At 37.2% G+C, this 27,772-nt stretch overlaps 1 protein-coding gene across 2 annotated transcripts; it reads left to right on the plus strand.

Moving 5' to 3' along the window:
* Nucleotides 1-390: 390 nt before the first annotated feature.
* On the plus strand, nucleotides 391-27,564 carry LOC121389864 (solute carrier family 13 member 5-like). Of its 2 annotated transcripts, XR_005960107.1 has the most exons (15): nucleotides 391-612; nucleotides 737-886; nucleotides 1,985-2,100; nucleotides 2,743-2,897; nucleotides 4,423-4,510; nucleotides 4,666-4,872; nucleotides 5,749-5,868; nucleotides 6,365-6,466; nucleotides 12,418-12,522; nucleotides 15,805-15,902; nucleotides 17,197-17,315; nucleotides 22,780-22,941; nucleotides 24,406-24,581; nucleotides 24,811-24,948; nucleotides 27,079-27,216. XR_005960107.1 is itself a non-coding variant. In XM_041521516.1 (14 exons), the coding sequence occupies exons 1-14, from the start codon at nucleotides 514-516 to the stop codon at nucleotides 27,277-27,279; spliced, it is 1,860 nt and encodes a 619-aa protein (XP_041377450.1). In that variant the 5' UTR covers nucleotides 391-513; the 3' UTR covers nucleotides 27,280-27,564. The 2 variants fall into 2 exon arrangements, 1 of the variants encoding a protein (XP_041377450.1); XM_041521516.1 differs by lacking the exon at nucleotides 24,406-24,581 and having other exon boundaries at nucleotides 27,079-27,564.
* Nucleotides 27,565-27,772: the final 208 nt, after the last annotated feature.

Here is a 27,772-nt window from a genome sequence, read left to right on the forward strand (position 1 = left end):
CATGGACACGCACATGGTTACAATATAAGGGCGGATAAAGTTGCAGTTCTAGGTGGGCTTTTAAAAATTATCTTCTTTTCTTTGAATAGAGGGTTCGTAATATTAATATAGTGCAGTATTGATGCGCAAGACGTATCACTTCAAACCCAATCCAGGGTCCGAGCCCATTGTGATTCCACCTAAATCCGCGTCTAGGAATTGCGAGTACATCTGAAATGTAGATAGACATATCGAATATACAAATATGGCAAGTCATGTAAAACAACTGATGTTGCACACACCCTTTCAAAATCCCTGGCCCCTCCCTTGCAATATCCATTTGGAGAAGAGTTAGTAAAAGTAATTTACCTTCAAATGGGCTGAGTAAACGGATGCTGAACATTTGTTGCCGTTAGTGGTTTTCGTGATGTGTACACAGTTAACTTAAATATAAGGACGTCTGTTATACTGGTGATTCCTTCTGCTGATTTGTGTACCTAGGAGTTTCGTTTAGTCCCCTAAAAACTGAGACTAATGGCTTTATCTTCGCATATAAAAGCAACATGGAGGTCATTGGTGATAATTATTACACCATTGATTTTAATACCTTTAGTACTTCCAGGATCGACTTCAGTAAGTTGCATGTCCACTGTCAATATTTAATTATTATATGTCTATTTAACTTCCGTGTCTTGTGTCGACATATATTTTACAGTTTTGCCGTACGAATAATTACGAAAAGTATCATTTGTTGCAGGTATCTCGATGCGCCTTTGGTTTACTTTTGATGGCAGTGTACTGGATGAGCGAAGCACTACCGCTTCCTGTGACTTCGCTTTTACCAATTGTGTTATTTCCTATTTTAGGAGTAGCCCCTACCAAAATACTGGCTCTTCAATATTTTAAGGTTGGTATGAATTATCCAAAGTTCATTTACATCCACATGGCACTATTTATATTATAATGAACGGATTCCCAGATAATGGGACTCGCTGCTTGGAAGGATGCGCATATTATATTATAAAATGTTTTGAGTCCAGTGGATTGAAATACTTCCTTCTCAGATGAATCCGAAACGATGATTCTTCTATTTACTCTCATTATCAAATCGACGAAAGCTAATGTAATTAAGGACAAATGTATTGTATTGTTTTTCAATTTTTCAATTGTAATCCTGACAGTCTCACACCATAATCAGCAGAAATGCATGTCATTGTCATTCGCATGGTGCTACTAAAAAAAACCCGTTATATAACTGTAAACAATTAATACATATTACCAATTACACCACTGTACTATGCTATTTCAATATAACAACGATTTTACGCGAACTATAAAAAAAACTGTAGTGCTTACTGTTTTTACCTTGCATTATTATATTTTGCAAATCCGATACCATAACTCCATCACTGAGACTAGTTCAATGAGAGTAATTATTAGCTCTCTGTTAATGTATATGGCATTTTAAATAGCTGACCACATTCTAAGTTAGGGTAGCAATTAGTCACCACCATCAATATCTTTTTAATAACGAAGTCTGTTAAAATATTGTTTCGCCATTATAAGTTATTAATCATTATCATAAGTCCAAAGCATCTATTTGTTAAATTATTAACATGCAACTACATAAAATTATAACTTCGTTTGCATTCTCCTCAGTTTGTTTGATTTGTTTAACGACACCACTAGAGCACATTGATTTATTAATCATCGGCTATTGGATGTCAAACATACCATGGCCTTTGTCCAGTTGTGATACACTGGCTGGAACGTGAAAACCCCATTTCATATCAGGAATATAGCTTAGAGACTCAGTTTACAGTTTAAACCAAGTCCAAAGTTTGAGTTACTAGATGTCTGGTTCAAGTAATGCGAGCTTCTATGAACTCCGCAAAATGTCTGCTAATAGATTCTTTTAAAAAGTTGTTAAAACGTTATAAGTACAGAACTTTTACAAGTAGAAGTTGAATACTTATATCGCAGTGATACAATTTACTCTTGCCAGGATGTCATGTTTCTTCTGATTGGTGGACTGCTGGTGGCGCTAGCCATAGAGAAAAGTAATCTTCACAGACGATTTGCTCTGAAACTTCTTCTTCTGTTTGGGGTCAGACCTAAGAGGTAAACAATACACATGACATAATGGAGTATTCTAAAATATAATCACAGGGTCTTGATAGCCGAGGAGACGTGGCACTCTTCAATGTTTTAATTACATAATTATGCTGCAGTTTTAAAAATGGTAATACAAATTTGATTCCAAAATGCTCCAATGAGGATTTAACATTCATACATGCTAGGTCTGGCTTTATATGTATTAAGGTTTGAGTACACGTTCCTAGGTACACACATCAGCTATATGTCCAGAATAGGGGGGGGGGGGGGGGGGTATTACCTATTAATGCTTACTGAAAGATATGTATGTTTAATCCCTTACACGTCCACTGGCTGGGAGCCAATACGATTCCCAATACTTTCTAACGTTTAGAATAATGGCTTAACTACTGCTACACCACAAGCTTTAAGGCTGGTGTTCTATTAAAATATAGGCTACGTTATCAATATTGATTATTATTTGTATTTTATACCTCAACATCAGTCACTGAGTTTTAGTTATTTGACAATACGTCGCAATATCTTTATAAATATTAAGACATGATGTATACCGATACAAGTAAATTGACATATGCCCCGTAAATTTCATATTATTATTATAATGCATCATTCAGTGTGTTTCGGTTAGCATTGTTTGTTTTTGTTCAGACTGTTGCTGGCCTTTGCGGTAGGCACTAGCTTTCTGTCCATGTGGATTAGTAATACGGCGTCAACAGCCATGATGATTCCTATAGCTAGAGCCGTGCTCTCCCGACTCCTCAAGATTCAGTCTAGAACGAAAAGAGCAGTATACAGTGGTTCAGGTTTGTATAAATGATTAAAATACAATTATACATTCAAAACGTTATATGTTAATAATTTAAAGGCTATATTCCAACATGCCACGTAATTGACTAAAATAATGTCTGATGCTATACCCGATTTTGACTATGTACATTCTTTTCCATATTTTATGTGAAAACCTTGTGCACGATGTTCATTGTTTTAATTAAAACAAATTAAAATGGATGTACTTATGGCGGGCACGTCTTTCGGCGCAGGATTTGCTTAAGTTATTACTATTTCATCACGATTTCGACCAGTGATCCATGTGTTCATGCCATCAAAACTGTCTAAATTTCTAATGAGCTTCACTTATGCAGTTTAATATTTGTCCAACCTGGTCATCATACAGGCAACGTATGGAGCATGTATGTCCTTGGACCAGGCTGTTCACCAGATGTGTGAATCATCTGACAGCGATTCACTGGAACTGTCATGGCATTGACAAATCCTCCCTTTGACTTTGCTATGTGCATAAAATGTTAATGTGTCGTTGTTTCCATTCAGATTACCAAAAATAAGTTTGATACTAATGCGACATAAATGACACAAAGGGGTAAAGGATTCCAACAAGTCAAAGCTACAAAACAAATAACACACCAAAACATACGGAGAGAGAGAGAGAGAGAGAGAGAGAGAGAGAGAGAGAGAGAGAGAGAGAGAGAGAGAGAGAGAGAGAGAGAGAGAGAGAGAGAGAGAGAGAGAAGCAGACAGACAGACCGACAGACAGAAATACAGTGTAACGCTAATTTATTACTAACAAATACCGGTATTGATATACGACAAGTAATTTCAGATCCAGATCTAGGGTGGGCAAATTATCCCTTACCCCATCTGCAGACGACCATAATCCTAAATTCAATAGGTTATATATTTATTTTAAAAGGTACTTACAGAACCCTAGTACGATACAATTTAAATTCTAGTGCGTGCCACATGGTCAGACACTGTAGGCACATTTGTCGCCAAAACCCCCAATCTTCCTACCCCAGAAAAAAAGAGAGAAAAAAGTGTCAATAACAAAACAATCCCAAACCAAAACAGTTTAGCGAATGACTAAAATCGATCGACCTCCTGACTATGCGTCTGATGGACAGAAACGAATATTTTAATCCAGAAACTGCAAGTCTAAACCAGAAGTGCAGTATGCAATTATTTATCATCTAGCGTCACACGGCCACATAATCTGAATGCCCTCTGACATTTAATGAGAGTTAAGGCCAGAGGAACCTTGTCCAATGACGCTACTACCTGCCATGGTACTATATATTTTTTTTACATTATTATAACATGAAACCAATAATTCCTGGTTGACTAATTAAACTGACAGTTTATTTTTCTGTTCTCTACCCATGGAACCCAGGCACAAATATCTTCCTGACAACCCTTTTCACTGCATTAGTCACTATTTTCAGATTAAATTTTAAGAATAACTAACCAGTCATAATATGCTATTTTAAAGCCTCATATATTCATACTGGCATTGTATTTGTGTTGCGCTTTTAGAAGCTCTTCTTGGGACAGACTCACCACCGAATGAACAAAACAAAGCCATTGAAATAGTGATTGAAGAACCTCTACAAAGTGCCATGAGGTGAGTGTTTTTATAAAATTACAGACTTTGTGAGATGTAAGATATCAATCATACTTCGCTGAAAACTCGATTTCTATCCATTATATAACCTAATTTACCTCTCCTTTCAGACTAGTAGTACACAACATAACTCAACGTTTTCTACTTTGTTTTAGCGAAAAGACTACCAAGGATACTATAGTCATTGAAGGTGTTAACTACGACGACGATGACGAAGAAACGGACTTCTCGAATCTAGACCCAGAATCAAAGAACCTGGTAAAGGCCGTCTCTCTGTGTGTCTGTTATTCTGCAAACTGCGGCGGGATTGGAACACTGACTGGGACAGGACCCAACATGATAGCAAAGGGCTATGCAGACAAGTACGTGTTTTGGATCCCCATCAGTGTGCCCACTGGGCTATTTCTCGTTCCAGCCAGTGCACCGTAACTGGTATATCAAAAGCTGTGTTATATGCTATCCCGTCTGTGGGACAGTGCATATAAAACACCCCTTGCTACTATTGCAGAACCGAAGCGGGGTTCCTCTCTAAGACTGTACGTCAAAATTACCAAATGTTTGACATCCAATAGCCGATGAATAATAAATCAATCTGCTCTAGTGGTGTCGTTAAACAAAACAAACTTTAACTTTTTCTGTTTTCCCCATCTTCAGACTCAACATGATACGGTGAGTGCGTGGTATATGTGGGCTGTTACGAATATGATTACCTGTCTGCACTAAATTACGACCATTTATGTTAACATTTTCAGAACTGTATCTAACATGGAATGGGAGTGGGTAAGAGAAGCAACTGACCCTTAGAAAAATACGAAAATTGTGTCATTGAAAGTGTACAAATCAGTGTGTGTGTGTGTGTGTGTGTGTGTGTGTATGTGTGTGTGTGCGTGCGCGTGTGTGTGTGTCATGTTGAAAAGACTACATTACTGTGACTCGATTCTTTATTTTACTACCCTCTCCCCCTAATACTGTTAGGCTAGATTCATCCCTGGTATTGCTAGATTGTAATAGAGGCTGGTGTGCTGTCCTGCTAAATAGGGAGTTAAATGGAGTGTACATGACAACATTAATTATCAGAGCATTTTTGTGAATCTCCTCTGTTTTATCTTTTAACTGTTTGGTTGCAAAACCACCAGTGTGTACATTATTTAGAGGTGTAAGTATCAAATGTGATACTTTAGGACAGTACAATTACATGCAGCCTTTTTGATATTGATTTATTTAATATTTATGTTAAGACTCGAAGGCGGAAGTTCAGCAATTACCTTCACATCGTGGATGATATTCTCATTTCCGGTGTCGGTCATTGGTGTCTTCCTGGTTTGGATTTGGGTGCAGATTGTCTTTCTTGGACCAAGGTACGATTTGTTTTTTTTTTTTTTTTCATTTGCACTACAACCATACATTGTTCACAAATACGTATATAAATAATAATAATAATAATAATAATAATAATAATAATAAATATATAAATTAAAAACAAATAAAATTAAAATAAATGTTTTTAATAATAAAAAATAAAAATAAATCACTATTTATTTAAATAAAATACTGTTATTAGACAAGCATGTATATCAGTAGCCACAAATCTAAATAACCACAATATTTGTGGTAAGAATACTCACATTGCGACCTTCTAAACACAATCAACAACTAAACAAACACAAAAAACTAACAGCAAACTAAATGAAGCCAAAACGCCACAATACACTTTAACCAAACTCATCAAAACAACGACAGTAGCAAGACATAAATCTGGGTACACAATCTTCTATTTCATTTTCTAGAAAAATCATATGCACAACCGGTGATTAAATTAGAGAAGTTTTCTTGTTTCCATAATTTCAATTTCAGAGAAACGTTCAGATGCAGTAAAAGGAAGGATAATGATGCCGAAGCAGAGAAGAGTTCCACTGAGTATATAGAAAGAGAGTATGCCAAAATGGGTTCCATTAGGTTTGTTAAATTAGTAATGGGTTCCATTAGGTTTGTTAAATTAGTAATGAGTTGTAGTAGGTTTGTTAAATTAGAAATGAGTTCCATTAGGTTTGTTAAATTATTAATGGGTTCCATTAGGTTTGTTAAATTAGTAATAGGTTGTAGTAGGTTTGTTAAATTAGAAATGGGTTCCATTAGGTTTGTTAAATTAGTAATGGCTTCCATTAAGATTGTTAAACTAGTAATGGATTCCATTAGGTTTGTTAAATTAATAATGGGTTCCATTAGGTTTGTTAAATTAGTAATGGGTTCCATTAGGTTTATTAAATTAGTAATGGGTTGTAGTAGGTTTGTTAAATTAGTAATGGCTTCCATTAGGTTTGTTAAATTAGTAATGGCTTCCATTAGGTTTGTTAAATTAGTAATGGCTTCCATTAGGTTTGTTAAATTAATACTGGCTTCCATTAGGTTTGTAAAATTAGTAATGGCTTCCATTTAGTTTGTTAAAAATATCTACATATCCTTTGTGACATAGTGACGTATATTGTTTTCATGGCACACATTATATTTGTATACAAATGCACATGAAGCTCTGGGTATTAGTTGCTTCTTGTAAGGTCATGACCGAGAAAAGAGATCAAGCGAAGGGGCATGGGATCCAATGATTGTCCCCGCATAAACTGTCCATATAGTCCACGTGTTCTCTCTTACCCACCCAACCCCCTCCCCCCGTCCAGCAATAAAAAAAACAACTCACCCCGTACCAATAATGTAGGGTATTTTAGTGTTGTCAATAACAGGACTGACAGGTCGCTAAACACAATTTGAAAGACAAAACGATTACCATAAACAAGGAGGTATCTGGACAGTTCTGAGTGGATGGCACGTTATGACTCGAGAATCACTTACAAATGTGACGAAACCAAGTCTTACAGATTTGGTTTTTAAATAAGCGTATCCCATACCACCGGCAGACACCACTAGTTACAGTCAAGTCCCTTGTTTTTGTTCTAAAAGACACTGACGTAAAACACTGCCATGACATCTGTCCCCAGACAAGGCACTGTGGTTACACTGTTGACACTAAAGTCTGCGCACCATAAGCATTTGTGTCATATTTAGAGGCAAAATCTAGTTTTAAACATATTTGTTTTACCGCCACAATACAAACGAACAATAAACGTGTTACTACTGAAAGTAAAAAAATAAGTAACTCCAGTAATGAGCGGGTTTTTTTCAAACTCCAGTAATGAGCGGGTTTTTTTGTGGCACCCCCCTGTATTTACCGGCCTTCACGACGGCAACTATTAAAGTTACAGTCTCTGGGTACCATATTATAAAATCATGTACAAATATGAAATACAAGCTGAAATGCACTTTTAAACAACTCGTGTGTGTTCGCTATGAACGGAGATTGTCAAAGGTATACACTCGATTCGTCGCCTGTGCCGCCATTGCTCGGCAAAGCACAAACGACAGCCTGTTATCAGTTTCAGTTAGCACGTGCGTTTGCCGATTTCAAATTGTAGGGTTCGTCTCAAAAAATGAAATGAGAAATCTTGCGCTGTACGAAGAACGTTCGGTTGAGGATACGGTACTAGTCGTTCGTTAAAACCGAATTGATCTGACAACGTGTTATCGACAATCGTACCTTCCTATGGATTCATAAATTACAATAAGGTATATACTGCAGCTTTTATGTAAACTTCTGTTGACAGGTGATACAAAAACACTTTGATCGAGGCTGGCCAAAGTGTGCCTTTAGTGCATTTATTCAGAGTTTTATTCAATCAAATTGTTATCTATCAGTTTTATACATATATTCACAATCAAGAAGTGTTGTTTTGACATTTTTTATTAATTCAATTAATGTTGTTTGTTTACAAACATAGCCCTTGTTTCAAGACGTAATCTAACGTAATGAACATTTGCAGACTTTTATGCCGTGCAGACTTATGTGACATCGGTGTATGCCATTGACAACTATGATATCGACTGAGGCTAGAGCAACCCAAACCATGTGGAAGGAACTAAATATTGCGTTACGCTTACAACATTGGATTGTAGATGTAGGTGCAAATAGAGCTCTAAATTTGAAAAACAAAATGTATTATTTTGGTTAATTGCATTGGGGTTTAACTGCAATGACAGAGCTGTCGTTCTACTTTGAAATCTTTTTGCTGTTAAAATTAATACCAATATTACTTTTATTACTTTATTGAACATGTCTCCGCCGTATGGTTTAGCCACGAAAACATTATTAAGACCTCAATATGTATAGTTATCAATGTATCAAATTAATTTAGTCTAGTCGCTGAGAGGGGTTCTGTATGCATTTTCATATACAGCTTATTTATCTAGACCACATTGAAGGTAAATAAACTCGAACGTAGACTTTCTGAAAGGACGCAAGAACGTAACTTATGTCATCACAAGTGTCCGCATATAACCTATTATCGTTAAACATGCCGATTTTGTTTCTGTCGTAAATAGGTTAATGTTGACCAGTATGAAATATTATCGCTTATCGTCCGTAAGTGAATGTTATATGCAAAATGCACCATACCGAGTGATGTGCTTCACTTTCGAACCAGTCTGTCTGGAGCAACCCCACATATACATGTAGATTGTGGCCGTGTATACTGAATGAGACGCTTTGGAACCCCACAATAAGGGCTTTTACCATATTTGGCCATAACTCAAAACCTTATATTTATTATTTAAAAACTAAAATAAAACACTCAGGGCATGAAAGGTCAGTAGTGTACTGTCACTACCCTATTCTAGTACAGAATCCTCATGCCTCGTGTGTGTGTGTGTGTGTGTGTGTGTGTGTGTGTGTGTGTAATCATATCACAGCATGTGCATAGCGCGTGAAAGTCATTGCATATTTGTTAGGATATTGACGTTCTTCGTGGCTCTATCTTTTCAGCACATCCACCTTTATTCCAGTTTCCACAATTCAAACTTTAATCTTCGTTATACTCTTCAAAACATTTCAGAGTCACATTAAAAAAACATGTTGACCATTCAGTCCTGTAAAAGGCATTGTGCTCAAGCAGTAACCTTATGTGCAAAAGCTGTACTCCTGATGTGAGCTCCTTCAGGAGACAGTCAGCAGGTCCTAGTGTGGCAATTACAGCTTCGACCAGTGTCAAAGTCCAGTCATTCTCGTTCAGAAGTGAACCAATGTTGGTTTTTTTTTTGGGTTTTTTTTAAGAACGACATCTTTACACAGGGACAACCCATCATGACAATAAAGCAATCAGCCCCAAACGTATCCAGCCACATCCACTGGATGTATTTTACAATCACATATGAACTTATCCAGTATTGAATTGTTACTGCATCGTCTACTATGCCCATTGAGTGCTGAATCATAGTAATTGATTCGATTAATCGAAGAATAGAAACAGAGGTTCTTTGACTGCCTTAGAAGTATGTTGTGTTCAATGTACATGGACCCCATTGTAATGTTCCGTGCCAGTGACAATACTGACTAATTCACATAAACTGTATTTTTCTTCTATAGCTACGTGTATCATACAACAATTATGCTTAACCATAGTCACGAATTACGCATGGGACAATATAGTACGTTGACTTCTAATACGTTCGTATCATTCTGTCTATGAGGCTCTGCTTGTTCAGTTCTACCACATGCTGTATATGTATATTGGTTTTATGGAAAGATCCTGGTGTTATGGATTGATCAATGCTATTAAATGGCAATGTTCAATATACTAGTATATATTATTTTTAAAAAGTGGGGGAATTTAAAATGCAAATGTTATTACCAATGATTGGAACAGATATCAGCTTTCAATAATGACTGCCTAGGAATGAATGTTCATGGCTGCACAACCTAACATCCAAAAATGCCCGAAAATGTGCACGTGCAACACGCAGTAACCCCGTATACGTGACTAGGGAGGCATTTGTGATTTTGACACTTCACAGACCGGTCGATAAATCTGTTTGATTACTATTATTAATTTTGCTGAATCTCCTGATTAATTAATATCTGTTCTTTGCATGCTATGCATTGTTTGTCTTTGAATTAGTGATGCGGCGTCTATGACGTAACGAACGCCTTCGGATTATTGGTATGCTTCAACTTGATGTAGTGATGAAGGCAATATGTTCAATGTTTCGCTGTCTGTGATCTGCAGACTATGGAACATATACCAACAGACCCAAGATGTTGATGGTCGATTCCGTTCATGGCGTCCTAGGTCAACCACACGAGACCAGGATCTATTCATAAAAACACAGGTTCTACGAAATCGAGCTCCAAAAGCGATTCAAATCGAGGCACAGTTATTCCAGGCTACTTGGGTCCAAGTGACTGGTTAGAAAATTAGAAATTGTCTACATGCAGCTCATCTGCATCCTCGGCGACCACGTGTTGCCACATGGTAAACAGGCGCCAATGGTGTACACGGCGTGGAAACTGGTGGAATCGCCGTTGGTTTTGTAATTTTTATGAGGAGTCCAGATTCACCGCCAAGCAAACGTCAACCTCAGGCCACATGACAGATTCGGTGGTGGTTCAGCTATGATGTGGTGTGGCATGTCTGACTGACAGAACACCACACCATATTTTTCAAAAGAGGGCCACTGGTCAGTATTACCGGAATAACATACTGGCACTGATTGGTGTCCCGTTTGTTCGCCGTGCAGTGACTACCTTCAGTAGCAAAACGTTACCAGAATGTCATGACCAGCAACCAACCCTGACCTTTCCTCCATAGAGTACATCTGGGTCATGGTCGGAAGACGTGTACGACGACGTCAACGACCGCCAGCTACTTTAGTTGAACTTGGCCAGACTGCAAGAGGAGTGGTACAGTTCCTCAAATCTTCATTGGGAGATTCATACGTAGCATGCCACGTCAAATAAAAGAATGTTTGACGCATCGTGGGGGGTATTACCCATTATTGATCAAACGACGTGAACGTTAAATTTTCAGATATCATCCCTATCTTGTTTCACAATCGTTTGCAGCCATACAATCTGCTGCCAACATAAATTGTCGGTAGTCATTTATTCCCAGTTCCTTTAGTATTATCGTGAATCTGTTCCTAGGCAGTGATACCTTTTGGTACTTCTATAATTGGCTGTTATTTCCTACATTCCCCTACTTTTTTGAAAAGTATACATCATTATTTGGTGAAGATTGAAACATTGTTCCAAAACTGCTGAACTTGTTATTGGCCGCGTTAGTTAGTTCTGGAAAGATACAACGAAATCTGTCATATTAAACAGTCATATAGTGTGCCAACTAGGTGCTTTTACTTTGCCTTAGCATGTGCAAATGCACCAAGGGAAAGAGTCAGTTGATCGGAGTTTTAGAAACAATTGCTTGTGCTGCAATAATTTTACATGAATTGGCACTCTCTGTTTTGCAATTATACTACTAATTATCTGACTACTATCACATTCCAAAGTGAATACCCTAACTGGAAAATAAAATAGTATAAAAATTTAAATATTTCCCTATCCATTGAAAAGATAATGGATTAATTTATTTTCAATATTGCACCGAGGGATAATTATCCAAAATAGGGCTGAAGATGATACTTTTTATGTTCAGTAGTGCCAGTTTCAAAAGGACCCTGCACAAACGTTTATATGGCATATAGCGGCCATTACCATAAAACAGAACACTGGACACATATGCACCCTTGATCAAAGAAATAATAAGTAATTACATATACTTTGGTTGTAATGGAAAACGGTTGATTTTATGGCATTAATACATGTTAACACACTTGGTACAGGAAGTCTACACTATTTTTTAAAACTTATGTCCACCTTTATTAGTTATTGTTCAGTTGCATCATTTATGTGTGGCAAAGTTCATGTTCATGTTCATGCAAAAAAAAACCCCAACCCCAAACAATTATAATAATAATAATAATAAATACATAAATAAAACGCACAATAATAATAATATTTTTTTTAGTTTTGCTGAGCGTGTTGTTATGTGTCACTTCTTGCTGTTGATAATACTGTGGATCACACGCAATCCTGGATTCCTCCCTGGGTACGCCGAGCTCTTCAACAATGGGTACGTTTAAACGTCTGTTTCTTTGTGTGTATGGGGTGGCTATTTTCATGTTTTTATGTTGAATTGTAGTATTATCAGAAGTTAGGAAGTATAGTGTAGTGATAAAATGAATGAAGTGAAGATTTGTTACTTGGTTTTGGGGTTTCTTAGGTCGGTTCACTTGTGGTCAGATTCAGTTCCATTGATACAGTTATTCCATTGATACAGCTATAACAATTCCGCTGCATAAAAACCGTTTGTCGATATGCAGGGCTCCTCTTCATGCTAAGGTGTGCATACCAATGTTAGCTGAGTAAGCTAGATGACAAAATAGACATACCAAATTACTAAGAATAATACAGTATACAATAATTATTTCTTAAATATATATACCATACCTCAACTTTACAGAAAACATGTACAGTTGAATGGTGAAGTATATTGAGTTTCCACTTGCGATCTTGCTTCAACTAGCCTTTTGCTTTATTTCCTTTTTTTGACTAGCTCGATTTTATCACCAATTAAACTGAATACGTTATATTTCGAGATAGAATGTCAACCGCAAGTCGCAAACCTCAAAAATGGAAAATTACTGAATGTGGTACTATGACTATCTGAATGTGCTTAACACATTGAGGGTATTTTCTGCATAATAGCAATGGAGCCACATCAAATGTGTATATTTTACGATATGACACAGATAGTTAATAACGTAGGATATCTGATATATCCTGTGAAGGCAATAATGGAGAATTCCCTTTCAGCCAAACCAGAATAAAGTCGATATCTCAACTACTTATAGCCTTTATCCTATACAGCATCTGAAATTGAGAGAAAATACTATTTTATTATAATCTTTAACTCAACTATATTATACGATTAAGCGAATCAAATTAACTCTGTTAACTCCTCTTTTCTCTGGTTAAATTATATCATTTAATATTATCCCCATAGGCATGGAATCCTATAATGCATCTGAAACTGAGGGAAAATACTATTTTATTATAATCTTTAACTCAACTATATTATACGATTAAGCGAATCAAATTAACTCTATTGACTCATCTTTTCTCTTGTTAAATTATATCATTTAACAGTATCCCCATAGGCATGGACTAATCCAATAAATTGTACTATTCTCTATTTTGAAATAGAATGTTTAAATTCAATCTATCTTTTCTTCTATCTTTCTTTCTTCCTTTTCTGTTAACCCCAGAAATCTCTATTTTTTCACGTACGAATATTCATTATTACTAGTGTAATATACTATATCAGTTTATATATTATGTACAATTTCTAACCTATAACATGACTGTAAGGTAGTGATATTAGGGTCCTCCAACCCTGACACTACCAAACTTGTTTCTGGGGTTAATAAACTTTAAAGTACAACTCTAATGATATACGGGATTCCCTGCTTTAACCTTTTATCATCATGTGCCAATACAGTAACAGTATAAAGTAAATGAAACTAAAAAACTTGTTGTCACTGTATTTGTGAACCGTAACAATCATCTAGTTATAATACCATATCTAAATAATTTTATGTTTACAAAACAGCAATGCTTGAAAACAAAATCAAGGCTACCTTTGGAAAATATTAATAAAAAGAGAAAAAAAGAAGAAAATTATTATAAAAATAAAAACACTAGATTCTTGCATTATAAAAAAACCCTATATCTTGTTTACCTATTTAGGAAACTGAGAAAAATACCAAAGACCAGTCATATATATACTCTGTCAAAAAAGAAACGCATAGGCGAAATATTCATGAAATTATCTCTTTAATACAAAGTGGCATAATTTCATTATTTATGATCGTATCATAGTCAAATTTGACATAAGTATGTGACAATGTTCTTGCTATGGACTGACGGTAATCAGCAGCAATCACTGTCTGTCCAGTTCGTCCCATAGATGTTCAATGGGGTTGAGATCTGGCGATCTTGATGGCCATGGCAGCACATTAATGTTCTCATTCTACCGGTGTATGAGATGGCTCCCCACATCATGACACTTCCTCCACCGAATCTGTCAACTTGGGCGACGCAGTTTTTGGCAAAACGTTCATTGTGGCATCTGTAAACACGTTGTCGTCCATCACGTCGCTGTAGAAGGAAACGTGACTTGTCGCTAAACCATACTCGCCGTCAGTTCTGGGCCCAAGTTCTGGGCCGGTCTTCAGTTGATTGAAACTGCTGGTACCTGTCCCAGAGACGTGAAATGGTGCTCTGATGGACGTTCATGTGGCGTGCGACTGCTGACTGCGATTCACCTAACTGGAGGCGGCCTGTTGCAATGTTTCGATTCGGCAGATTTAGTCTTGGCATCTTGTAACTCGTCTACGTCGAAATGGAAATGAGGCATCATTGCGAGCATAGCAGCGTTAAATACCCATCACTACCCCAATATTTTCCCCGAGTTTCACAAGCATTCGCCAAAATCTGACCATTTCACGCCGATTTCCTGCAATTGTCGCACAACGTGCCACAACGTGCGTTAAATTTGTTTTACGGTGCATTTGGGCATGCTGTCCCATTCCAGGAACATTAACAAACATGGTCATTCAGCAACATTGTACAAAACAAACCGATATTTTGTAACATCAAACACGTTTCTTCTTTCGCTATCACCTTTGCGTTTCTTTTTTGACAGAGTATATATAATACATATTTTCGTTTAAACGTTTACATATTTAATAAACGTTTAGATGGCCTAAACGAAACGAAATTACATACCTATTGGAGTACTTGCAGGAAGCACCATAAAGTAATTTAAATGTTTGTGTTGTTTAACGACACCACTAGAGCACATTGATTAATTAATCATCGGCTATTGGATGTCAAACATTTGATAATTATGACTCGTAGTCTTCAGAGGAAACCCGCTACATTTTTCTATTAGCAGCAAGGGATCTTTTATATGCACTTTCCCGTAGACAGGAACGCACATACGACGGTCTTTGACTAGTTGTGGTGCACTGGTTGTAACGAGAATATAACCAATCAGATGAATCGATCCACCTCAGTCGAGCGCTAAACCCCGACTGAGCTCAATCATGCCTCATAATGTAACAGGCAACATGCCAAACGACACTATCTTACCCTATAAAGGTTTAGACAATGAAACACAAGGTTACATTTTAATTTTAAAAATTGTCATATAGGTTGGCTTTTAAAATGTTTTGGCGAACATAGTGTGCTTCTACTAATTGCAGTAATTATGTCATTACATATTTAGTAAGGAGGAACACTCTCAAAAGGAACACAGTTAAATATCACATATTATTTTGCTTGCATACAGGTATATATCAGGGGCGGTTCCTGCCATTTTGATTGCCGTCAGCCTTTTCATTTTCCCAGTAAGGAGACCCAACAGCTGGTGCTTCCGTCGTAAAGGAGGTAAATGTTACTTATGATATTGTGTTCGGTGCATTAACAAAACAAAATATAGTGTGTCCTCTCCAAGTGTATTAACATAACAAATACATGGTCTTCTTGTCCATTTTAGCACAATAAACCGTGCTGTCTTGTTCCGTATATTAGTGTCTTGTCCAGTGGGAATAATGTTTCCAGCCCCTTAAATATAATTTCATTCTAACAGAAAAATCCTTTTTGTAAACCAGTGTTTTTGCATTTATCAAGTAGTTCACTGTTGTTTAAAAGTCCGTGTCCGGAGTGTATTGCAAATAGCGTTAAGTGTTCTGTCCTTCTATATCTTACATGTATATATACAAAATCAATTAAGAGCCAGTAGAATCTGATACGTTTGAACGTGTTTTAAATGTTGTCAAAAACCAGTTTCATCCTGTGTTAGATATCGAGGTTGTGGTTTGTTCTTAGACTTAAAGGGATATACCCTAGTTTTTAAACACTAAGGCATAGTTTTGACTATTATAGCCGTTTTTGGTAACTGAAATAATATTTTACTTAGATTTTATGGTTTAGATTATCAATTTACGTACATTCGAAGTGTTTTTGGTCATTCTGGTGTTTTTAATACCACAAAAGACATTTCTCATATTTTGAAAAACGCACTTGCGTCTGAGAAGTAACAGTTATGGAGTCGAATTGTAGTCTATTTTTAGACGGTATTTCACAATTTCAATATCACAGACTCATGTTTCATTTAGTTGCAACTTTATCCAAATGTGTTACAGGTTTGTAGATTAACTAAACGTAGTGTTAATTTTCACGGGTTGAAACTAGGGTCTGTCCCTTTAATCATTAAAAAACCACAACACCCCCAAAACAAACGTTAGATGCACCACCCCACATACAGGGTAGTACATACCACGGCCTTTAATATACCAGTTGTGGAACCAGAAATAGCCCAATGGGCCCACCGACGGGGATCGATCCCACACCGACAGTGCATCGACCGAGCGGTTTACCACTGGGCTACATCAGGCCCCTACGTGTAGCATGGATAATATTTTAAAGAAACATTGTACATAAATCGTCTGCGATCAAAATTGACTAAAACAACGCGACTCTTGCAAAGAATGACCAAACATCTATTGGCCCTTAATTAATTTGGTTGAATATGTTACAAATTTATATTTAAAAAAAGGGGGGAAAAAGGAAACGAAAAGAATTAATAGCATGTAGATTAGCTACTGATGACTTTATGAGTTTTTGTACATTTGTCTCTACTAGAAATTAATTATATATGAAAACGCTGTTTCCTTTATAGATACCAATATTCCAACGGAGACACCAGGTATCTTGCAATGGTCACAAGTCAGCAAGACCTTCCCCTGGGGAGTTGTGTTCCTTATTGGCGGCGGATACGCTCTTGCAGAGGCATGCCAGGTAAAAGAAGGAAGGAAGGAAATGTTTCATTTAACGACGCACTCAACACATTTTATTTATGGATATGTGGCGTCGGACATATGGTTAAGGACCACACAAGTATTGAGAGAGGAAACCCGATGTCGCCACTTCATGGGCTACTCTTTTTCGACAAGTAGCAAGGGGTATTTTATATGCACCATGCCACAGACAGGATAGAACATACCACCGCCTTTGTTGTGGAGCACTGGCTGGAAAGAGAAATAGCCCAATGGGCCCACCGACGGGAATCGATCCTAGATCGATCGCGCATCAGGCGAGTGCTGTACCACTGAGCTACGTTCCGCACCCTGTCTGGTAAAATGAAATATTGATAGTCTCATTGGCGTCAATGATAATTTATTATCTTGTTATATTTCGTTTGTTTTGTCTCTGTATATATTAAAAAAAAATATATTTGATATAAATGTATTACTGCACAATAAGCGTCGGGAGCGGGTAAGGTGAGCCCCTCCCCCGTTTTTCAAAAGCTGACCTCCTTTACAATAATTATTATAATGCAAAATAAATCAACTTACATTTCTGTGTTGACAACTATCTATGTATGTATGTACGTACGTATGTATGTATGTATGTATGTATGTATGCATGTATGCATCTATTTGTCTATCTATGCATGCATGCATTTATATATATATATATATATATATATATATATATATATATATATATATATATATATATATCTATCCCGCACACCCACATACACATATACTCTTCAAAATTCTAAAGTATATTAGCTGTGGGGAATGGTTGTATGATAATAGTGAATTAATTGGGCAAACAATACAACCGGTAGTTCAGTATTACAGTAGGTTTTATGACCACCAAAGATCGTGAAGGACGATTGGGGTCAGAAGTGAAATTTGAAAGTTGACGGGTTTTTTTTTATAAGTAAATCGCTAATTCAAACAATAAAAATGACTAAAAACAAAACTATAACAACTGTATGATAAACAGAATGAAAAAGATTGACAGAAATAATGTTTCACAGTGATAAATGGACCTTCCTGGAAATGGTCAAAATCGAGAATGACACCCCACACACGTGTACGGGGCAACTGCGTGATGCATGTGCAAACTATGGAATGTGTTTCGGTGTGTTGATAAACAGACCTGAACGTTCTTTACTAGGATGTCTGTGGTTAAAACGTATGTTCGGTCTAATGGTTGATATTAACATTAATATATCAGGTTCCCCTGCTTTTTTTGAAGAGTACTACTCAAAAGAATTTAAGGGTCAAAAATTTATAACCAAATAAGTTTCAGAGTGTATTAGATTGATGATGTAAACTACACCAATTTTTTTTATTTATTGTTCCATATTTACAAAAAACCACAAATAAACGTCACTGTATACAAGAAAGTCACATGACATGCTGTCAAAGTTGAAGGTTGTCAAACATGGATTTTACACATTAGAACATTCGTTTAATAGTGTGTGAATCCACCCCTGGCGCGAATACACTCGACACATCGTTGCCTCATGCTGTTGATCAGACGTCTGAAGAACTCTTGGGGAATGGCCTGCCACTCTGCCATAAGAAGTTGACCCAGATCATGAAGGTTGGCCGGAGGGGCATGGTTATCCCGAACTCTCCTGCCTAATTCGTCCCAGGCGTGCTCTATTGGGGCCAAGTCAGGCGAATATGCTGGCCAATCCATCCTGGCGATACCTTGTTGTCTGAGAAAGTCCGTTACCACCCTGGCGCGGTGGGGTCTGGCATTGTCATCCTGCAGAACTGCCCCGCCGCCAATCTGCTGAAGGCCTGGGAGAACCAACGGCCGGATAATCTCATTCAGATAGCGGATTCCATTCAGATTGCCATCCACCACATAGAGGGGGGTCCTGTGGTGGATATAGATGCCGCCCCACACCATGACGCTGCCACCACCGAACCGGTGACGTTGTCTAACGTTAACGTCAGCGAAGCGCTCCCCAGGACGTCTGTAGACACGAACCCGACCGTCGTTGAACTGGAGACTAAACCTGGACTCATCAGTGAACATCACTCGACCCCACTGAACACGTTGCCACCGCAGATGAAGCGTGCACCAGTGACGTCGTTCTGTGACGTGGTAGGAGTGGTGGTCGAACAGCCTGGCGACGGCAGCGTAGATTATTGGCTCTCAGACGATTGCGTATGGTTTGATCAGACACTCGAGTTCCAGTCCGCAGATTGTCACGTAATCGGCGTGCAGTGGTTGTGCGTTGACGTAGAGCCATATTGGTGATGTAGCGGTCCTCTCTATTTGTAGTGCTTCGGGGTCTTCCCGAACGTGGACGATTTCGAACAGAATTCGTTGCTTGGTACCGTTGCCACAGTCGGCCAACGACACTCTGACTGACACCAAGTCTCAGAGCAACATTTCTTTGCGTTTTGCCATCCTGAAGCCAAGCAATAGCCCTTCCTCGATCTTCGATAGTCAGTTGAAGTCGTACCATTGTCGAATTTGGAGTGTGCACGGTACACGAACGCAAGCTCCAATTATACGGAAATTCAGCATTGGGAACATGGAATACACGTGCAAAGCGTGCAAATGAAGCGCTTTGTGAAAAAGCAAGTTATGGGCACTTAGCAGACCTTTCGCTTTCGCCCTAATTTACGTGCAAATGTAAGCATATTTTCGCTATTAGAACTAGTCGACAGTGTCAATGACAGTGGATTTTAATTCATTTATGGGTTGCTTAGACCCACTTTCGTCAAAATGGAACAATACCATGCGTGACATTCATAATTGACATTCAGAAAATAATGTCGAAAATATCGTCTGACCCTTAAATTCTTTTGAGTAGTATATATATATATACTGAACAAAAAAAAGAAACTTCCGATTTGTACATATAGTATTTGTTGTGTTAAAGAATTCATTGTGTAATGAAATTATATAGGTAGTATTAGCCTTGAGCTGTATTATCAGGATTCATGAATTTTATCGATTATTTTTGCACAGTTAATCGTCGACAACGTGAAATTCAATTTGCACGTGCATGCATGGTTCGACATGTCCCGTGTAGTATTCGGTCAATTTGTTTTACTTGTCTTACTGACATTGTTGTCAAGTGAACGAAAACGCTTCAAAATTTGTAAAAAATTAACGTTTTTTACATTGTAGCATTTTTAGTATGCCAAGAATACCCAATAATTTACGCGAACGGGCGATTGGCATGCTTGATGCTGGCATGTCGACAGAAGACGTTGCAAGGCATGTTGGGAGTTCTAGTCGAGCGATACGAAATCTTCGCGTAAGATTTCGAACGACAGGAAGCACCAACGACTTGCCACGTCGTGGACATCCGCGTGTTACAACGCGTGGTCAAGACCGCTATATCATGAACACGCATTTGCGCAATCGATTCCAAACTGCCACTGCTACTGCTGCTAACACACCTGGGCTTCGTAATATCCGAATCCGTGGGCAAACTGTTCGTAATCGTCTGCGGGAGAACGGTTTACATGCACGACGTCCTTACGTCGGATGCGTTTTAACGCAACGTCATCGTCTAAATCGTCTTAATTGGGCACGTGTACACACTCGTTGGATACGGCGACGCTGGTATACCGTTCTTTTTTCGGACGAATCCAGATTTTCTTTACAACGTGGTGATGGCAGGGTGCGCGTCTACCGTAGGAGAAATGAACGCTATGCAGACTGTTGTGTTCTTGAACGATATCGTTTCGGGGGTGGGGGTTGTGTGATGGTCTGGGCAGCCATTGCCCATGGTTATCGTTCACCACTAGTCATCATTGATGGCAATTTAAATGCTCAACGTTACCGCGATGACATTCTCGCTCATCACGTCATTCCTCTGTTCCATAACAACGCCAACATCTCGATTTTTCAGCATGATAATGCCACCTTTCATACAGCTAGAGACACTGTAAATTTTCTTAGGACAAATAACACTGATTTCATTGATGACTGGCCCGCTAAAAGTCCTGATCTCAACCCCATCGAGCATGTCTGGGATAGTCTGGACAGACGATTGAGGCGTCGTCCCAACCGACCCGCTAACCTCAACGAACTTCGTCAAGCGCTCATTCAGGAATGGAACAATATTCCACAGGCAGAAATCAACACTTTAGTCAATTCTATGCGCCTGCGATGCACTGCAGTGGTCAATTCAAGAGGTGGTCATACCCGTTAAGTGGGTGGGTTTTTTTTAACCCCTACCACACTTGGTCAAACTTTCTCCCAGTTTCTGTTAACCTATGGCCATGATTTTTGCACCAAACGATGCATCATGGAACACTCTTTAAACGCATATATAACAATTATTCCCCCGGTTTGTTTTCATCAAGTTATGTTCAAGCAAAGTTAGCGAAAGTTTCTTATTTTGTTCAGTATATATATAATTTTTATGCATTTTGATTGGTCAGTAACCAATGCATACCACAAGTACACCGTCTCATTTGCGGCAAAATACAGTATTTCCCGGGTGCACGAAATGTCATGTGACTTGCTCTACTGGTTGTACGAAAATACAAACTGCGGATGAAACCGACAAAATTTTCTCCAACACGCCACACTGATTAAATTTGTTAAAAGACTTAAATTCATTATGAATGGGAATACCACAATTCGATAAAAAAAATAAAATTCTGTTTATTTGAAGATTTCTTGAGCACGTTTGGCTAAAAACTATGCTAGATTGTAGTTTTTCGCGTATTAAAATCTAATGCGAGAACATAGCATTGCGTAATCAGTTACCGTGGTAGAATTTGGGCTAATTACAGGCCCGTACTCAGAATTTTTTTTATATGGGGAAGTAAATTTGAAATGTTTCTTTGCCTCAAAATATGTCAAATTTTTTTATACAGAAATTGTAGAAGAAAGGTTATTACCCCATATTTTTATATTTTTTACACATCGACGGACGGACCTCGGCAGACTATGGGGGGTGTACGGGCCTGAATTATTACGAACATATTTTAAGTAATAACTCTACATGCTTTTTTTTATATGTTCTACAAGTTAGTACAACACGATAAATATTTTTGTTCGGCTGCGGCTGTTTTCAGATTTGGTTTTCTGATACGATTACAACTTAATCGTAAACGTTTAAAACACGCAAGATAAGGCGCTAAGAGTTGTCTCCTTTTGCGAAACACAGGTCTCGAAATAGTTTGAGGGTAAAACCACCGAATCCTTGTTGGCACTCTTAATACCCAAACAGCTAACAAAAAACGCTGTAAATAACTTGAATAGTAACTGAGTTATTTGTTTACAAAAAAAACAAAACAAATCGAATATATTTTGAGGAATTTGATGTTATGCAATGTTATTATTAAACTCAAACACAAAATGTGTGTCTACTTTATTTAAAAGTTTGACTATTAGTGTAATTTTAGTTTACTTATAAAATAAAAAATCTTAAAGGTAATAACTGATATATAGATATAATGATTTGAATTCTTTTCAGATATCTGGGTTATCCCGAGTCGTGGCTTTGCAACTGTCCTTTATTGGAAATCTTCCGCTCTGGTTGGCTAGTCTTGTTGTCATAACATTGACGTGCTTAACAACAGAAATAACCAGCAATTCCGTCATAACAACAATATTTATGCCAATATTAGCCGAAGTAGTAAGTCAGTATACTTCATTATCAGGAATATGTTGGCATGCCCTGTGCGCAATGGTAAAAAGGTTTTCTTTCACAAAACCATTAGAGCACTGATTTATTAATAATTTTTATATTAATCATCGGCTATTGGATGTTAAACATTTGGTAATTGTAAGATGTAATGTTCAGAAGTAACTCACTATATTTTTGCATCAGCAGCAAGGTCTCTTTTTTATGCACTTTCGCACAGATAGAACACGTACATTCACGGCCTTTGATATACCAGTCGTAGGACATTGGTTGGGACGGTGCACTGGACGTAACTCGATGGTAAAGCGCTCGCCCGATGAGTGGTCAGTCTAGGATCGATACCCGTTTTTAGTCCCATTGGAGTATTTCTCGATCTAGCCGTTTATCTAGTGTAACAAAGGCCGTGGTATTATTCTGTTTGTGGGATGGTGAGTATAAATTAACCCTACTGATCGAAAATACTCCAAGTCAGGGGTCAAATTCAAAAATCATCGTAACTTTACGGTTTACATGATTGTGTTTGGTATCTATTTAATATGGATCACGGTAAAGACGGAATAGAATTATACATATTTCAACATGAATTCATTATAATTAAAATGATTATTTGTTTTTACTCGTGGATTTAGTGGCCTAGTTTTCACATAATCGTGAATTTAAACTGGTTAAAGGACTGCTGTATTAGAGTGAAATTATATTGAAAACCATTTTAAAAACGTGGAATACATACTGACTACTCGTAAACGTACGACTATTAACAGTGAACGTAGAATAACGAATTTTTTTGAATTTGGCTATAATTAAAATCATAGTTCACTGTAGGTTTTCCATTGGTAAATCTAAATGAACCCAATGCTATTGTTATTGTGGAAACTATTCATATCCAGTTCTTACGATATTTAGCACCTGTGAGGAAAAGTACCCCTATATATATGCTGTATGGTGTGTTTGATCATACATCTACAAATTGTGTGTTTTTGATCTCGACTCTCAACAGATAAAAGTCGAAACCCGTCAGTAAGAATTTACCAGCTATTATATTTTTATTTTATTCAATTTGACACAAATTATAAATGGATTACAAATATCAGATATAATTTTAACAATTCGATTTGAATAATATTTGGGACCAGCAGACATTTTAATTAGTGAATTGGTTAAAACAAGTAGTTAAAAAGAAGAGTATTGGATCAGGTCCTGTAAACCAAGAAAATTAACATTTTTACATTTAGCAAAGAAATAAGTTGTAGAATATTTTAAGAATCATTGGAAATTCTACTATAGTATCCTGGTGAAAACGATGTATATCACATTTATTTTTTCGATTTCGTATTTTTAATCACCTTTTACCATTTGAAAGGTGAAGGTGGACACGTTTTATATGAAAATAGAAATTGCACATACTGTAATATTAATGTTGAAGATTAATTTCATTATTTATTTATATGTTCGAAGGGAGCGGGAGTTAGCCAAGTCGTTGAGCGCTCGGCTGACGTGCTTGCCTCGTCGGATCGAACCACTCAGTGGATCTGTTCAACTGATTTGGTTTTTTCTCGTTCCAACCAGTGCACCACAAAGTCAGCATATTGTTATACATATTCCTCTGTCACCAATGGTGAAGTTCTATTCAGGTATGTTCTGTATATTGTGTCCAGTGACATTTCGTTTGATCAATCAACAATGGTGACATCAGTTTACACATTCTGACATTTAATGATGAATCATGTGGAAGGTCATGGTGGTGATGATAATGATAACGAAAGACAATCAAACTCACTTAAAATATTTGACACAGCAGCATAATATTTTATTTGTATTAACTCACTTTCTCGACAGAAATAGGCTATGATTTGTTTTCAGGCCATTTCAATGAAAGTACACCCTCTGTACTTCATGTTGCCATCTGCAGTGTCAGCTTCGTTCGCATTCATGTTTCCAGTTGCCACACCACCCAATGCTTTGGTCTTTGCGTACGGTGACGTCAAGGTCGTGGATATGGTTAGTACAGTCTATAATATGCTAGTGGTTACTTAGTATATATATATATATATATATATATATATATATATATATATATATATATATATATATATATATATATATATACTTAGCCAAACACGTTTGGCAATTTGGTAAATGTGCTTAAATAAAAGAAAACGAGTGACGTACAAAATAAAATCACACACTGGATTTAATGGAGGCATTATTTATCAAAATACGTAACACGAGATAGATTTTCAATACAAAATGAAATGTGTGACTCTCACGTCTTTAAAGGGACACGCCCTAGTTACGGCTAGTTGTTAACCATTACGGCGTTGTTTTTCGCTATTAAACCCATTTTTTCACAAATAAAATTGCACTTTACTTACATTTTATTATTTAGAATACACAATTCCATTCACCTGAAGTGCTTTTTGGTAATCCTGATAATCCTGATGTTTGTAAAACCACGAAATGCATTTTTTGTATTTCTTAAAAAGCCGCGCGCACTCGAGAAAAAACCGTTAAGCAAGCGAAGTCCAATCTGTTTTTAGAGGGAATATTCCTGTGTAAACGTCACAGACGTTGGTATACCACGTAACCGTTATCATTTTGGTTCAGTTTGTTTTCTCGTGCACGGTTCGCGCAATCAACATCCGATTTGTTGTCGTTTGCTTGTTGTTCATTTGTGAGATTTTTCTTCACAGTTCGTGAACATTTTCAGTAACAATAAAGTTCAGACAAGTAAGTGTCTCAATACAAAACGTTTCAAATCCTTAAAACCAATACTTTTGCTAAGTCTTACGATATCTGGAGAGGGGATACAATCAGGACAGAACAGTTGGAACATGTCCAGGAGAGGTGAAAGGAACGCACCCCAAGTCTGTGCGCACTGTGTGAAATTTGTCGTGACGTAGGCATTGTTGTGCTTCGAGCGACATCTACCGGTGACATCAGAATACTAACTTTCAAAATTATTTCAAGCAATTGGGACATGGGGATTCCCATGGTATTTATCGATATAAAACCTGCTTTTTCACTCCATTTGATAAAAACGTGATCTAAGTGTGTTACAGGTTTGTAGATAAACCAAATTATAATTTATTTTTGCTGGATGGAACTAGGGCGTGCGGCTTTAAATGGTGCTTGGGGCACCATACACGAAAATCTGAAACGTGTCTGAGCACCTTGGGCACTACAAGTACAACATTGGCTCATGCTTCTGATGAGACCGTGGATCTATGGAATAGTGATAGAGATCCATTTATGAGTTAAAACATGTTTAAAGTTGTCGACGCCTACCCAACACATCCCATACCTGCACAATAGGGAACAAGCCAGGCGATTTTGCAAGCCAACAACTGGTGTGATGATTTCGTCACTAATGCTGAGCATTCAGATTCTCATGAATGATCAAAATGAGGTAATAAATTCCTGATCACACCATGACGCTACCACTACCATATCGGTCGCAGTCAGTACATGATGCGACATTGTACCACTGTCAATGCCAAATGTGCTAAGACACGTTGCTGACAATTTTCAGATTTTCGTGTGTGGACCCCCAAACACCATTTAACGACGTGACAGTCACACATTTCATTCTGTATTGAAAATATCGTGTTACTTATAATGACAAAAGGACGATTCAATTAAATCCAGTGTCTGATTTTATTTTGTAACTCTCCAATTTACCAAATTGCTAAACGATTTTGGCTAAGATATATACTTAAAACAAAGCCAAACAATGTGTTTATACTACTACTACTACTACTACTACTACTACTACTACTACTACTACTACTAATTATTATTATTAGAGTATGAATATTCAGTCATGTAGATCGAATGAACTGAAACATGTTTCTTGAGATGCCAAGTGTCATAATCTTTTTTTAAATACAAAGTAAAGAAAACAAAAGCAGCCAAACCATATGGTTATTATAATGATGATAACGATTATTATTATTATTATTATTATTATTATTATTAATAGTGTATGAATATCCAGTCACGTAGATCGGGTGAACTGTAGCGCCACTCAACGAATGTAAATTAACGAAGTAACAACTAAAACAATCATTTATTAAATAATACATTTCGAGTTTTCAGTTGGTTCTTAGCTTATTCAATTTAATTTTGCAGGTGAAAACTGGAGCCATTTTAAATATTGTCAACATCTTCTCTGTGACAATGGCTATCAATACATGGGGAACAGCATATTTTCATCTAGATCAGTTTCCTGACTGGGCTCAAAGGATGTATATTGAAGCTGTTGAGTCAGGCCTCAATGGAACAACACAAATACATGGACTTGTATACAACACATCATCTAGTATCTTATGACCAAAAAAAAAAACGAAAGAAAAAAACAACAAAACAGCCTATGGTAAAATATGGTGAGCTAATCGACTACCCTTTTCAGTGCATACAGAAGATGTTGATTAGCATGCTACATGTACTATGAAGTCATGATTGATTTACGTTTTGCATCTTCCATGTGTTCTCTTGAAATTTCTTACCTTTTCTGTAAGAGAATGTCGACTGTCCTCAATTATCAACCGTTATTAAGACGTTTTCGGCTAACAGTCTTTTTAACAACTACAATTATATTAAACATATTTTCTTGTTCAGAATATTTGTTTTATTTGTCTTGTTTGAAATAGCTTAACTTTCGTATTGTTTTCAGTATATTGAGACATGAAAGCAAACATGTAAGCATCTTTCAACCAGTAAGGATTGACATAAAGTGAATACATTTAACTATGTAGCTTTCAAACAACAAACTACATGTATATACGTCAGGAGCGGAATTTAGATCTGGGCGTAGAGCGCTCGC

Source organism: Gigantopelta aegis, chromosome 3, assembly GCF_016097555.1.
Source record: "Gigantopelta aegis isolate Gae_Host chromosome 3, Gae_host_genome, whole genome shotgun sequence".
Taxonomy (NCBI): Eukaryota; Metazoa; Mollusca; class Gastropoda; order Neomphalida; family Peltospiridae; genus Gigantopelta; species Gigantopelta aegis.

Excerpts from the sequence above, each read along its gene's own strand:
- LOC121389864 (XM_041521516.1), top strand. The coding sequence starts at position 514 with ATGGCTTTATCTTCGCATATAAAAGCAACATGGAGGTCATTGGTGATA. Across the intron at positions 2,101-2,742 it reads TTTGGGGTCAGACCTAAGAG|ACTGTTGCTGGCCTTTGCGG; the intron begins GTAAACAATACA and ends GTTTTTGTTCAG. Across the intron at positions 15,903-17,196 it reads GTGCTTCCGTCGTAAAGGAG|ATACCAATATTCCAACGGAG; the intron begins GTAAATGTTACT and ends TTTCCTTTATAG.